The sequence below is a fragment of the Mastigoproctus giganteus genome, chromosome 10 (assembly GCF_048544385.1).
Source record: "Mastigoproctus giganteus isolate SK-2022 chromosome 10, ASM4854438v1, whole genome shotgun sequence".
Taxonomy (NCBI): Eukaryota; Metazoa; Arthropoda; class Arachnida; order Uropygi; family Thelyphonidae; genus Mastigoproctus; species Mastigoproctus giganteus.
Genome location: NC_143584.1, coordinates 111,890,746 through 111,906,596, shown reverse-complemented (window position 1 = coordinate 111,906,596; position 15,851 = coordinate 111,890,746). Strand labels below are relative to the sequence as shown.

Here is a 15,851-nt window from a genome sequence, read left to right as displayed (position 1 = left end):
CACGCCTGTGCGGGAAACGTTTCTGGTACAAGCGCAGAGCGGCACGCCCAATACAGTCCGCAGCTCCATACACGAGATGCTTGTTTGTTTGTTTGTTATTTGATTTTTTGGAGCATTAGCAACTAAGGCCATATTGCTCCGGGATATGCGGTGGTCATTCCCTGACCTTTCCGCATCCTCCGTATTTGGTGGTGACGGGCTCGAACCCCGGTCTAATCAAGAAGCGTGTGCTACGCATTACTGCTCCTTTCCACCTGGCTATGGAGACGCCACACGAGATGCATGTCGGCCAGTTCAACGTTTGAATACTCATCCATCCTACTGCCTCGGGAACCGGTTCGCAAATGCCGATACAGTATCATCCGAGTAGATATGGCTCTATAGAGGGGCGGAATGTAGTGTTGACAAACACTACATTCCTCCCTTCTGTCAGAACCTTAGGCGGATTGGACTTAATAGGCCGAACGTATATATTTATTTTTTTTATTGACTGGTGTTTGTCGTTGAGCCGCACACTTTTATCCATTGAATGTGGACGTGGTGTAGCAAAGACCTTAGATTTTAAAATTTTTAATCAGCAAATAATAAAAGAATCTGTAGAGAGAAAAGCAAGAAAGCTTAAACTTAAGTATAAATAGAAACTCTATAGCTATAAACTAAATGGACATTTGTGCAAGAATACATGAGCCAAGACTACATGCAGACCTATGTGCGTTTAACAGTAAAAATAGTCCTTTGTCATACCCATCGCATGAAAATGACATATATTGCACATATTTTCAATGTCCATACTAGGCGGTCCTGCAAATCAACCTAATAGGGCCTCACACTTCCTAAGCCCAATTTGCCCTCTTTTGCAGAATGGGAGGGGGGGGGGAGTTTTTCCAGCCTTGCCAACAGTGCAGCAAGCAAAACATTTTTTGCATCTGCATTTCTAATCAAGAAAGAATACAGCCAAACCTGAAAACTGTTGATATCCTGTTTCTGCACAGCGACTGAATAAAAACATTTTTTTAAATTCATTACATTATGAATATATACATATTTTTTGTTTTCAATTTAATTTTTTTATGTACCGTATATAAAAAAAAAAACAAAAAAAAAAACAGTATATTAATATTATTGATTGATTGCTTTTACTATTCCATTACTGATGTGTAGAAAATTTAATACGTCATTTACACTTTTGGTTAAAATTCAGATACAGTCAGGAAGAAGGCAGTGGTTGGCAGATGCCACTCACTGCTTCCCCCCCGCCCCCTGTCTTCCTAGTTTGATATGAGTAGGGTGTTTATTCTCCGACTTGCCGCTGTTTTAAAATTATTATTATTATTATTATTAATAGCCATATGGTGCAAGAAAGCCTGAGGCTTATGCTGCACCAGCCACACAAAAAAAATTCCCAAGTTACTCTGGGAGAGAGAGAGAGAGAGAGAGAGAGAGAGGAATCACCAAGAAAGAGAAGAATGATGATATCCAACTCAGAACCCTGGGTGTGCCAAGCCCATACTCACCAAATGTGAGCCCCTGGGGTTAATAGGGAACTTGTTTTCCATTTTTAAAACTGCGGGATGGGGGTGGGATAAACACCCTACCTAAGCTAAGTACCCCTCCCTGCCTCGACGACACAAAACAATCAGAAACAAAATTTTATTTATTTATTTTTTGCAGTTGTGGGTACAATAAATGTAGGTCGGGTTCGGGTACAGTTCCAGTTATTGCGGGTACGATTACAGTGAAACCGCACAGAACTCTAAACTAGGGTACGGCCGAATGCATATACTGTATTGTATATATGAGTTATTCCGAATATGTATTCGGAATAACTGAATTTATAACTTATTTTAAAAATATAGCAATCGCTATTAGCAATTATTATAAAAACTTGTCGCTTTTATATAAAAGTAACATCTTATGGATAATAATTTAACAGTAATTGTAATTATAATTTAATTATATTTAAGAAATAAAGGAGCATTTATGATATTGATCATAGGAGTCAAATATCCTAATTATGTTTCTGAATGCAGTGTAATGCATATTTACTCACTCAGTTTTCGAAAATATCCATCTGAAGTGAAATTAGGTTATAGTATACCGCGCCAATTCTTTACCAAACTGTAACTCACTACTGTACTTCTTCCGCATTCACGATTTCAGTCGTTGCTTTGCTAGCCATATTTCACTTCTCATTTATTTATTTACAACACGTGACCTCCCAGCGTACAAACGCGCAATCTCTGTTCGAATAACTGTGGGTATAGTCACAGGTTGGAGTTACTTTTCTCAGCTCAAAGGCTGCTGGGAAAATTGGCTTTTTCGCTTAACTAAAGGGTTACCGCTATCACAGTTCCTGAACGTGTTACGAATAGTGTAGAGTAGTAATGTATCTTACTTCTCTGTGATGAATAGGTAGTTTAACTGTCCAGTAGCAGACAAAGTAGTAAAAAATATGTGGTAACATTATGAACAAAGTCGCGTATTATAGCGGTTGCGATAGCATTGTCCGTCTCAAGTTTTTATTCTGGAGATATTTTTACTCAGTGTTATTGAGGTTATACATCAGTGTACCAAATTGGTTTCAGATATATTTCTCTTTTTAATTTGCAAATCACAGAATTTGTTTTTTATTTGCGCTTAACAAGCTCGATTTTATACGTATAGAACAAATTAGACAAAAATACAGAAAAAATATAATTTTAATATTTATTCTTTGGTTTATTAGTGCAATAGCCTTCTTTAGTTAAATTGTAAAAATTTCTGTATCGTTTATTGCGCTGTACTGCATTCCTATCATGACAAAAATTCGTAGTGCGAGCGTTTTAAAACTGCTTATGTATCGCGAATGGCTGATAACTGGTTCTCCTTACAAGTTTAGTCTAAGGATGCTTCGTAAACTTGTGTGTGATGTAAGTTATACTGTTACCTAAGCAACAAATAGTAGTAGTAGTGGCATGTGATGCAAGGAAGCAAGTGTATGTGCTTATGCAGCATCAGCCAAAAAAAAAAAAAAAAAAAAAGAAAAAAAGAATTATTAACTAAATAAATTTTTACCATGATATAGCTTCCAAAGGGGACGTTAATTTTCCCAACTGGAATTTGGGGATTTAAAATACAGTATACAGCCATTTTTATTATTATTTATGTTAACAGCCTGGCAGAGAAAACCCAGCAAAGACTTCTTTACTTATGTAAACACTAAAAGGAAGAGAATGAATTGCATTCATCCACTATATATATGAGTTAAACAACGTAGTAGTAGTAGTAGTAATGGCACATGATGCAAGAAAGCAAGTGTAGGAGCTTATGCAGCATCAGCCAAAAAAAAAAAAAAAAATCATCACGCCATTCCCTCCAAATGCCTGTCCAGTTCCTCCTTAAATTTATTTAACCTATCAACTTCCACAACGACAGATGGAAGTTTGTTCCAGCAATTAACCACCCGCTGGCTAAAGGCAAATTTCCGCACATCTATTCTACATCTGTCCTTTCTTAATTTGAACTTATGTCCCCGTAGGTTCGTAATCTGAACAAGTGGAAGGATCCCATCAGAATTCAGCGTGCTCAACCCATTCAAGGCCTTATAGACCTCAATCAGATCACCGCGCAGGTGCCTAGTCTCCAGCCACTGCAATTTGCAGAACTTAAGCCTCTCTTGGTAAGAGAATCCCTTCATTCCCCTCACCAATCGTGTTGCTCTTCTCTGTACACGCTCAAGCAAATCTACATCCTTCCTAAAATGAGGCCTCCAGACCTGTACGCAGTACTCAAGGCGTGGCCTGACCATTGCCTTATACAGAGGGACAATCACCTCCTTTTCCCTGCTAGCAAAATTCCTATATATCATTGACAAAACCCCATGACCTGCCCTAGCAGCCTGTCTGCATTGCTCAGAAAACTTCATATCTGACTGCACAATTACTCCCAGGTCTTTTTCATTTTCTACCACCTTAAGTGTAGTACCACACAGTTGGTACGTTTCTCTGGGGTTACTTCTACCCATATGCAGTACTTTGCATTTGTCAAGGTTGAACTTCAGTTGCCACTTCTTAGCCCATCTGCCCAAATTATCTAGATCCTGTTGCAGTAGCACACTGCCATTACTGTCATTAACAACCCTGCCAACCTTTGTGTCATCTGCAAACTTCGACATTAAGCCTGATATACCTTCATCAATATCATTGATAAATACACAAAACAACAGTGGACCCAACACCGAACCCTGTGGGACTCCACTAATAACATTAGTCCATGAAGAGCAGCACCCATTGATTACCACCCTCTGTCTTCTCCCACTTAACCATCCTTTTATCCATTGTAGCAACTTACCCTTAATACCATTCTGCTCCAATTTGTACAGTAGTCTTCCATGCGCAACAGTGTCAAAAGCTTTCCTGAAATCCAAGTATATGATATCAAAATTATTTTTCGCATCCAGTTCCTTTGTGACCACATCATAATAACCAATCAAATTTGTCAGACAAGACTTTCCCTTAACAAACCCATGCTGTGTTTGAATTATTGCTGCAGTCTTGTCTAGATGATCCTGCAATGCATCTTTAACCAGTGACTCCATTATTTTACCCGGAACAGAAGTTAAACTAACTGGTCTGTAATTACTCGTGTCACCCTTCGATCCACCTTTGTGAATTGGGGACACATTTGCACATCTCCAGTCCGTGGGAACCTCCCCTGAGTCCAAGGATGCTCTCATAATTATGGCTAAGGGTTTGCTTAGTTGCTTTGCCGCCTCCTTTAAAATAACTGGATAGATCCCATCCACCCCAGGTGCCTTTCTTATGTTTAACTTCAACAATTTCTCCTCCACTTTGCTCTCAGTTATTACAAAATCATTAAGCACACTGCTACAATTTGATAACCTTCTTCCATTTTCAAACTGTAATAATTCCTCACGTGTGAATGTAGATGCAAAATACTCATTCAGTTTGTTTGCTATCTGAGCAGGATCATCAACGTTTTTAATTGTTCATCAACAGTTAAAAATGGTTTTACTATTGAACCTGCCCAGGTAGCAGACAAACTGAACTGGTCTTTTGCATCTTTATTCACACCTGGAGAATTTTTTAGGGGTGGGGATGCAAAAAATTGTATTAAATCCTAACAGAGCCAAATGATTTTGCGATAACTGAGAGGAAAGTGAAAGAGAAATTTGTTGTAACTAAATGTAAAAAAGGCATATGGTGTGGATGGGGTTTATTCAATTATATTAAGGAAGAAAGCAAAGGAGGCAAGTAAATCTTTAGCCATAATTATGAGAACATCCTTGAATTTAGGGGAGGTCCCAAAGGACTGGAGATGTGCAAATGTATCCTCAGTTGAGAAAGGAGGATCAAAGGAGGGGATGAGTAATTACAATGACATATTAGCTTTACTTCTGTTCCAGGGAAAATAATAGAGTCACTGGCTAAAGAAGTAATGCAGGACCATCTAGACAGGAATGCAGGTATACTGCAGTCATAGTATGGATTTGTTAAGGGGCAGTCTTGTCTGCCAATCTGATTGGACACTATGAAACAGTAACAAAGGAACCGGATGTAAAAAAGTGATATTATATAATTAGATATCATAAAAGATTTTGATACTATTGCACATAAATGGCTGCTGTGCAAATTGGAGCAATGTGGCATTAAGTGCTTAGGTACTGCTATGGATAAAGGGATGGTTCAGTGAGAGAAGACAGCTATCAATGGGCACTGCCCTTCTTGGCCTAATGTTATTAGTGGAGTCCCACAGGGTTCAGTACTAGCCCATTGTTTTTTATATTTATAAATGATATTGATGAAGGCATATCAAGCTAAATGTCTAAGTTTGCAGATGATATGAAGGTTGTCAGGGTAGTTAATGATATGCTACAGTTTATGCTACTGCAACAAGATCTAGAAAAATTAAGTAGATGGGCTGAGAAGTGGCAGTTGAAATTTGACTTATGGGTAGTAGTAATCCCAGATTAATATACAAACTATATGGTACTATACTCATGGTAGTGGAAAATGAAATTGACCTTGGAAAAATTGCACAGTCAGATATGAAATTTTCTGAGCAGTGCAGACAGGTTGCCAGAATAGCCCATTTGGTTTTGTCTATGATATATAGGAATTTTGCTAGTAGGGATAAGGAGGTGATTATCCCATTGTATAAGGCAATGGTTAGGCTATATCTTGAGTATTGCATACAGGTCTGGAAGCCTCATTTTAGGAATTATGTGGATGTGGGTGTAGAGAAGAGCAATGAGATTATTGAGAACAAAAATGTGCTCTTACCAAGAAAGGCTTCAATTCTGCAGTTTCAGCATCTGGAGACTCTCAAGGTGCTCAAGGCTTTGAATGGATTGAGTAAGCTAAATGACAATGGCATCCTTCCTCTTGCTCAGACAACACAAAATGAGAGAACATAATTTTAATTGAGGAAGGATGGTTGCAGGATGTGTTAATTTGACTTCAACCAGCAGGTAGTTGATTGTTGAACAAAGTTAGATCTGGTGTTGTTGAAGTGAGTAGTTTGATTAAATTTAGCAAAGAACCAGACAAACTGTTAGAGAGGTTGAACAGGTGGTATGTAATGTGTTTTTTTGGCTAATGCCGTATAAACTCACTTTCTTCAATCATTTTCCACTGCTAATATTGAATGAAAATAAATGATGGAAACTGATAATAATAATAATAAAGTTTTTATCGTATTATCCACAGGTTTTATAAGGAATAAATATCTGTTTTATCTACAGCTTTTATCAGGGAAAGTACCTGTTTTATCTACAGGTACTTTCCCTGAATCTAAGGATACTTACATTATTATGACCAAAGGTTTAGCACTACCTCTTTTGCAGCTTGTTTTAATACAATTGGATAGATTCCATCAGCACTGGTGCTTGTGGAAGTTGATAGCCTAAATAAATTTAAGGCTGAGCTGGACAGGTATTTTGAACGAACGGAGGGGTGAAATGGGAACGGTTTTTTTGGCTGATGCTGCATAAGCTTGCTTTCTTGCATCATATGCCTCTACTAATGCCTAATGCTTTGTTCACTTTTACTGTAACAGTTTCTCTACATCTTACTTTTTGGTATTATGATATAATTTAACTCTAAGTCAGTATTTGATAGATTTCTGGCAACCACATCTCTAAAAACTTCATGTAGATGCAAAATATTAATTCAGTTTATTGGCAACTATAAAGGATCATCAGTAATCATGCTATTCATATCCAGCGTGCCATGTGAATCTTCTCTTTCCTTCTACTGTTAATATATGTAAAGAATTTTTTGTTGGTTTTTTTACAATCTTAGCCAAGGACAACTTGTAATCCGTCTTAGTCCACCTAACGTTCTGAGTAACTTGTTTACCTACTAGTTTTTACTTATTGTAGGACCATGTGTTCCATTGATGATCTATAATTATCCTGTGCATTTTTATTTCTACTGTGCTCATCAGTTCATCTTGCATCTGTTTTGGTTTAAATCTTTGAACAGTATCCTTTAATTGGTATAAAACTCAGTGGCCTCTAAAGTTACCTCTTTGAATACTTCCCATTTGGTTTTTATATTTTTTAAAAACATCAGTTGGTTCTAGTGATGTTAAAAAAATGTAAAAGTGATCAATATGCAATGATCACTACCACCTAAAGGTTCCTTAAACTGAAGATTCAAAATACATGATGAATCAATGCTGATTACCAGATCAAGAACATTGTTTTCCCTTTTTGCTTCGCTAACATATTGGTGTTGAAAGCAGTCATTCAAAAAATTGGGAAATGCTTTTCAAATGGATGAGCTGCCAACTCACAAGTTCAAATTGATATCTGTAAAGTTAAAATCCCCAATGATGAGACATTTTAATTTACTGGTTCACTCTGTTTGTTTATATAACTGTTCATTATACTCATCACAATCATTTGGTTCATAACAATGCAACTCTCTGTTTTGTTTTCCCATTGTTTGTGTCACACCAGACTGGCCCTGTATTACACTGGCAATCTGCATGTACTGCTCCCCCCCCAAATTTTGTTTGTTCTTTCCGTACACATATTTACCATATTCAAATTTAGCATTTTCAATATCAGAGTGATAATCATAGTTCTATTATTATGCTCACATTTTATGACTTAACCAATACTTCAAACTTACAGTAATAAAAATATAATGTAATAAAAATTACATTATATTTTACTGGCTGATAATTTAAATTGAACTGCATACTTCTGTTAATTTTGATTTTTTTAAAGTCTTCCCTGTATTATGTTTCAAATTAATAAATTTATTTGTGTTTATATTTTCAGAAGAATTCAACATTCACAAAGATATGGGAAATTGAATCAAAACAGCCAGTTTTTTGTGAAGAGTGAGTACTCTGTTTACTTAATTTAACAGATATGAAATGTATTAGTTATATTTAGTAAGCGAACAGCTCAGTTATCAGAAAAACTAGATTATCTAAGGTAATTTAATGCCATACCAATACAATTAAGTACTAACTGCCCCACTCAAAATATTTTTTGCATGTATAAAGAAAGTAGCAGTCTTGCTATTGATATTTGCTAATTTTTTATTGCCTGCCCTCACACAAATTGTGGAATATATTTTTATCAGATTTAAAGAGGTTATACCACTATTGAAAACCTTTCATGTGTAGCCATACAACTTAAAAACACTTTTAAAAATGTATGGCCATTTAACTAAATTGGTAACATTTTTTTCATTACTTTTAATGAATATTCTCTTATGTACCATTGGTGTTGATGTAGTATATTTGCAGTGCAGTCAGAGGTCTGTTGTGGGGTCCTTCTGTTAAATCTCTGTTGCAAACAGAGATGAAATATTAGCATTAGTTGAGGCATATGCTGCAAGAAAGCAAGCTCATACATCATTAGCCAAAAAAAAAAAAACCTTCCCATTTCACCCATCCAGTCACGTGTAGTTCAGCCTTAAATTTATTTAAGCTATCAACTTCTACACCAACAGATGGAAGTTTTTTCCAGCAATCAGCTGTGCACTGCCTAAAGGCAAACTTCTGCACATCTATTCTACAACTATCTTTCCTCAATTTGAATCTATGCTCCTTCGGGTTCTTAATCTGAGCAAGCGGAAGTATCCCATCATCATTGAGCCTTCTCAAACCATTCAAGGCCTTGTACATCTCAATCATCACCTTGCAGGTGCCTAGTCTCCAGATGCTGCAACTTGAAGAATTTAAGCCTCTCTTGGTAAGAGAACCCCTTTGTTCCTCTCACCCTGCACTCATTCTAGCGGCGAAGGTAAATAAAGCCAACACGAGAACGACGAGAAAAGTCGGATAACTTATGCGGAAAATTAGTTTCCCGATACGGCACTCTAGCGCTGCTCGCTCGGTAAACAGATGGTAGGTGTTATCGGTCTGGAGCAAAGTCGAGAGCGATAAATTGATTGACAGGTAGGCATGGCAAACGATGTGCTGATTGGTGTGTGTGCGAACACAACACATGATAACATCGGTTTAGTAGCACTCAGAAGCACTAATGGTAACTTACCCTAATCACATATGCCCTAATGAACGCTTTCCATAATGGTGAAAAAAGATCAGGTTACCTCCACTTGAATCCCTCCTGAAGTGGAGAGGTAACCTAACCTTCTTTCTTTAGAATCACAGTCATATTTAGAAATACATTCATAAAAAAATAAATTTTTTTATGACTGTTTTTATTTTCTTCAATAATATGCCCTAATGGTGAAAAAAGGTCAGGTTATGAATAATATGCCCTAATGGTAAAAAATAGGTCAGGTTATGAAATATAAAGAAATCTTTTCCTTTTTTCGTAACCAAACCTAAATCAACAATAATAAATAAATAAATTTTCTGTTTATACTCCGGGACAACCAAACGGTCAGAGGAGTTCACAAGATAAACAGAATACAAGAAACAGTACCATATTCAGCAGTTAATGGGCTTGAATCCTGGTCACTCAAGGCATGTGTACTTATGCACCCGCGTGCCTGACCACTAGGCTACGGCGGCCTATATAGTAAAAACACTCATGAACTCCAAAAATCTGCTTTTAATAATGAGAAAAAAACATAATGAAGAACATAAAAATGAACGGAAAGAAATTTTTATTTAGATTTTATCAAAAAATGAACCAACGTTTTATTTTCCTTACAAATTTCTCCCATCTTTAAAAGATTCATTACTGCTATTACCTGTTTATCGTTCATCACAAAACTGTTATGCACCATTCTTTACTCATAAATACACCACAATGCCAACCAATGACTACACAGTAGCTTGTCGTCTGTCGTGCCCACCACCAATCATTTCATCGTTTGCCATGCCTACCTGTCAATCAATATATCCTTCTCGATTTCAGCTCCAGACCGATAACACCTACTGTCTGTTTACCGAGCAAGCAGCGCTAGAGTCTGCTGTTGGGAAACTAATTTTCCGTATAAGTTATCCGACATTTCTCGTCGTTCTTGTGTTGGCTTTCTTTACCTTAGCCATTCTAGCAACTCCACATCCTTCCTAAAACGAGGCCTCCAGACCTGTACGCAGTACTCAAGTTGTGGCCTGAACATTGCTTTATACAAAGATATAATCACCTCCTTGTCTCTGCTAGAAAAATTCCTATATATCATTGACAAAACAACATGACCTGCTCTGGCAGTCAGTCTGCACTGCCAGACACTGTCATATTCAACTGCACAATTACCCCTAGGTCTTTTTTATTCTTAACCTCCCTGAGTGTAGTACCATACAGTTTGTACATTTCTCTTGGGTTACTGCTACCCATATGCAGTTGCATTTGTCAATACTAAACTACAGTTGTACTTCTCAGCATACCTGCCAAACATTTCTAGATCCTGTTACACTAGCATACTGACTTTACTATCATTAACAACCATGCTAACCTTTGTATGATTTTTGCAAACTTGGACATTAAGCCTGATATACCTTCATCGATATCATTAATAAATACACAAAACAACAATGGGACTGGCAACGAACCCTGGGGGGGGGGCTCCACTAATAATGTTAGTCCATGTAGAGCAGTGTCCATTTATTACCACCCTCTGTCATCTTGAACTCAAACATCAGTTTATCCATTGCAGAAACTTGCCCTTAATGCCACACTGCTCCAATTTGTACAGCAGTCTTCTATGTGCAACAGTATCAAAAGCTTTTATTAAATCCAAGTATATGATATCAAAAAATATTTGACCACATCGTAGTATCCAATCAAATTGTTCAGACAAGACTTCCCCTTAACAAACCCATGCTGCGGCTGAACTATTACTGCAGTTTTGTTTAGGTGATCCTGCATCAATTCTTTAATTATTTTCCCCAGAACAGAAGTTAAACTAACAGATCTATAATTATTTGCTTCACCCTTTGAACCTCCTTTGTGAATTGGGGATACACTTGCACATTTCCAGTCCATTGGGATCTACCCTGAATCTAAAGATGCTCGTATGATAATGGCTAAGGGTTTGCTTACTTCCTTTGCCGCCTCCTTCAATCTAACTGGATAGATTCCATCTGCCCCAGGTGCCTTTTTTATGTTAAACTTCAACAATTTCTCCTCCACTTTGCTCTCCGTTAATACCAAATCATTTAGCTCCCTTTTAGAGTTTAGTAAACTTCTGTCCTCCCCTTCCTTACAGAATTACTCATGTGTGAATGTAGATGCAAAATACTCATTCAGTTTGTCAGCTATCTAATGAGGATCATCAACAGTCGAACTACCAACATCAAGTGGACTGATCTGATTCACCCCCTTCCTTCTAGAGTTTACATAAGTAAAGAAGCCTTTGTTGTTTTTCTTTGCATCCTTTGCCAAGGATTTCTCGTAATCAGCCTTTGCTTGCCTAACCTCCTTTGTGTTTTAAATACAAACTAGCTGATATCTGCCCTAGGCTTCCACGTAAAATGGATAATTTATATCCATCCCATGCATTTTTCTTCTCTGCCACGAGCTTCATTAGTTCATCAGACATCCATTTAGGTCTTAATCTTAAACAGTATTTGTTGAACAGTCTAAATCTTGAACTGAAAAGCCTGGTAGCTTCCAAGATTAAATCCTTCAAGGCTTCTCATTTAGAATTTGCTCTTTTTAACATCATCAGTTGATCTCACTGTATAGAATTTAAAAACCGTCTGAGATCACTGAGATCACCTTTACGAAAAAAAACCCCTCCCCTTTACCCTTGATGGTAGTTGCATCTTTAAGTAAATCCCACATCAGTAGACTGTCACCTAGTGGTTCCTTTATATGCAAATTCCTAATGCATGCTTCGTCACTGCTGATAATCAGATCAATAGTATTACCTCTTCTGGTTTCCCCTCTAACATGTTGCTGTAGAAAATAGTGCTCCAATAAATCTACAAAAGTCTTGCTAGTGCATGTGAGTGACCAACCCACAAGTTCCAGTCAATATCTGGGAAGTTAAAATCCCCCATTACAAGACATTCTGATTTACTGGCTCACTCTATTTCTCTGCACAATTGTTCGTTGTATTCACCAGAGTCATTAGGCCTATAACACATTCCTACTCTCATTTTCCCTTTCCCAGTGTTTATGTCATACCAAAATGACTCAGTATTGCACTGCCATCCATGTTAACTGGATACACTTCTTTAGATTTTGTGTTTCTTAACTAACAGCATAACCCCTCCACCCTTCCTACCCTGTCGATCCTTTCTGTACACATTGTACTCCTCAAATTCCAATTCTGCACCGCTTATATCTGTGTGACACCATGTCTCTGATATTCCAAGAATATCTGCCTTTAATGTCTTGATCAGCACTTCAAATTCATCAAATTTATTTACTATACTTCTAGCATTGGTGTACATTCAAGTATACATGCACATTTTTACTCTTAGTTATCCTAACACAGCCCATGTATATATTTGTTCTAAGATGACTCCCAGAAACGTGCTCTCTAGGCTGCTGCTCATTACAATAGAAGGAGTGCAAGAATCACTTTTGCCTCTGCATGCGGCTACACTTAATATTTTAGTCTGTGAATCCCCCCAAGCTAGCAGTTTTCCGATCCACCTAACACTGCCTTGATAACATCAGCAAATATATTCTTGCACCCTTTCTATTTAAGTGTATCTCATCTCTGTAGAAGCAGTCTCTCCTGTTAGCAAGCACAGACCACGCTGAAAACAATTCTACCTCATGCACCTTGCACAGTCTCTTCAGGACCACATTAATTGACAAGGTTCTCATCATATTCTCCCCCCTATCGCGTCTGGGCAGAATTGCAGACACTTTCAAATTCAACCCTAGCTTGCAAATTTTTTTCAAAGTTGTCCTGTACTGTTAATTAAATCTGCAGATCTTTTAAGTTCATCAGGGCTGACGTGTACAACGATATCACCTTTTGTGCCCTTAAAAGATATCTGCTCTACAACATCATCAACTTTTGACCCTGGCAGAGACATACCTCGATCCTATTCCACCTATCCTTTTTTGCATAATATATTTCCTGTCTCTCTCACAGTAGAGTCACCAACAATAACTAGTTCCTGTGAGACCAGCACATTGTCTTGGAGATTGCTGCTGTGTTGCATGATGCATAGGAGAATTTAATTTTTAACTTATAACTTATAAAGATTTAACTTATAACAGATGCACATTTCACTTATAGAACATTTTAGCATTAGCATTAGAAAAGGCACATGATGCAAGAAAGCAAGCTTATATAGAATCAGCCAAAAAAAAAAAAAAACCCCCCTTATTTCAACCATTGACTAGCTCCAAATGTTTGTCAAGTTCTGCCTTGACTCTATTTAAGCTATCAACTTCTACAACAACAGATCGAAGTTTGTTCCAGCAATCAACCACCTGCTGGCTAAAGGCAAACTTTCGCACATCTAACCTACAACCGTCATTCCTCAATTTGAATTTATGCCCTCTCAGGTGATTATTCGGAGCAAGGGGAAGAATTCCATCAGCATTGAGCATGCTCAAACCATTCAAGGTTTTATACACATCAATCAGATCACCTCGCAGGTGCCTAGTCTCCAGACACTGTAATTTGCAAAACTTAAGCCTTTCTTCGTAAGAGCAACCCTTTGTTCCATTCACTAATCTTGTTGCCCTTCTCTGTACTCGTTCCAGCAGCTCTACTTCCTTCTTAAAATGAGGCATCCAGACCTGTATACAGTACTCAAGGTGTGGCGTAACCATTGCCTTATACAAGGGGATAATCACCTCCTTATCCCTGCTAGAAAAATTCCTGTATATCATTGACAGGACACCGTGAGCTACTCTTGCAGACCATCTGCACTGCTCAGAAAACTTCATATCTGCCTGCACAATTACCCCCAGATCCTTTTCATTCTCTACCACTGTCAGTGTAGTACCACAGAGTTGATACATTACTCTGGGGTTACTTCTTCCCATATGTAGTACTTTACATTTGCCAATGTTAAACTTCATTTTCCACCTCTCAGTACATCTGCTCAACTTTTCTAGATCCTGTTGCAGCAGTGTACTGCCATTAGTGTTATTAACAACCCTTCCAACCTTTTTATCATCTGGAAACTTGGACATTAAGCCTGATATACCATCATCAATATCATTTATAAATACAGAAAACAACAATGGACCCAACACTGAACCCTGAGGGACTCCACTAATAACATTAGTCCACGAAGAGCAGTGTCCATTGATTACCACTCTGTCTTCTCCCACTCAACCATAATTTTATCCATAGCAGCAGTTTGCCTCCACTGCCACACTGCTCCAATTTGTGCAGCAGTTTTCCATGTGCTGCAGTATAAAAGGCCTTTCTAAGATCCAAATATATGATATCAAAATTATTCTTTGCATCCAGTTCCTTTGTGACCACATCATATTATCCAATCAAATTAGTCAGACAAGACTTCCCTTTAACAAACCCATGCTGTGTCTGAGGTATAACTGAAGTCTTGTCTAGATGATCTTTCAATGCTGCTTTAACCAGTGCCTCCATTTATTTCCCTGTAACTGAAGTTAAACTAACAGGTCTCTAATTACCTGTGTCTCCCTTTGATCCTCCTTTGTGGTTTGGGAGTCACATTTGCACATCTGCAGTCCATGCGTACCTCCCCTGAGTCCAGGGAAGCTTTCGTAATTATGGCTAAGAGTTTGCTTACTTCCTTTGCTGCCTCCTTTAATATAACTGGATAGATTCCATCCACCCCAGGTGCCTTTCTTATGTTTACCTTCAACAATTTCTTCTCCACTTTACTCTCACTTATTACAAGATTATCTAGCTTACTGCCAGAGTTTAATACACCTCTGGCATTCCCCTCTCCCTGAATAACTCCTCATGTGTGAATGTAGATGCAAAATACTCATTCAGTTCCTTAGCTACCAGAGCAGGATCATAACAGTTGAACCATCAATATCAAGTGGACCAATCTGCTTCATCCACTTCCTTCTAGAATTTACATAAGTAAAGAACTCTTTGATGTTTTTCTTTTCATCCTTTGATAAAGATTTCTCGTAATCTGCCTTTGCCTGCCTAACCTTTGTGATTTGGTTACTGACCAGCTTATATCTATCATAGGCTTCTGTGTCACCTGTTATTTTATATGTATCCGATGCATTTTTCTTCTCTGTCACTTGTCTAATTAGTTCATCTGACATCCATTTAGGCCTAAATCTTGAACAATATTTCTTAGTTCATATGAAAAGCCTTCCTAGGATTTTGGAAGCTACTATGGTTCTTGAGGTTGTCACAGACATTCTCTCAGATATGCCAGACAAGCTGTACTTTCTACCTGGGAGTCTAAAACGCTGATGGAACGGATATTCGGGTGACACTCAAGTCAAGTGTACCCAATTTCGGCGAGGTCTGGACGGTCTATGA

The 15,851-nt window shown here is 37.8% G+C and overlaps 1 protein-coding gene across 1 annotated transcript in view; it reads left to right on the top strand.

Annotated features, from left to right (window-relative positions):
- The first annotated feature begins 2,795 nt into the window (after positions 1-2,795).
- LOC150079223 (DDB1- and CUL4-associated factor 17-like) overlaps positions 2,796-15,851 on the top strand; it is a 260,750-nt gene continuing 247,694 nt past the window's right edge. The window contains exons 1-2 of the mRNA XM_090382995.1: positions 2,796-2,909; positions 8,291-8,352. Coding sequence (XP_090239121.1) covers positions 2,796-2,909; positions 8,291-8,352 — 176 coding nt within the window. The remainder of the gene's footprint in view (positions 2,910-8,290; positions 8,353-15,851) is intronic.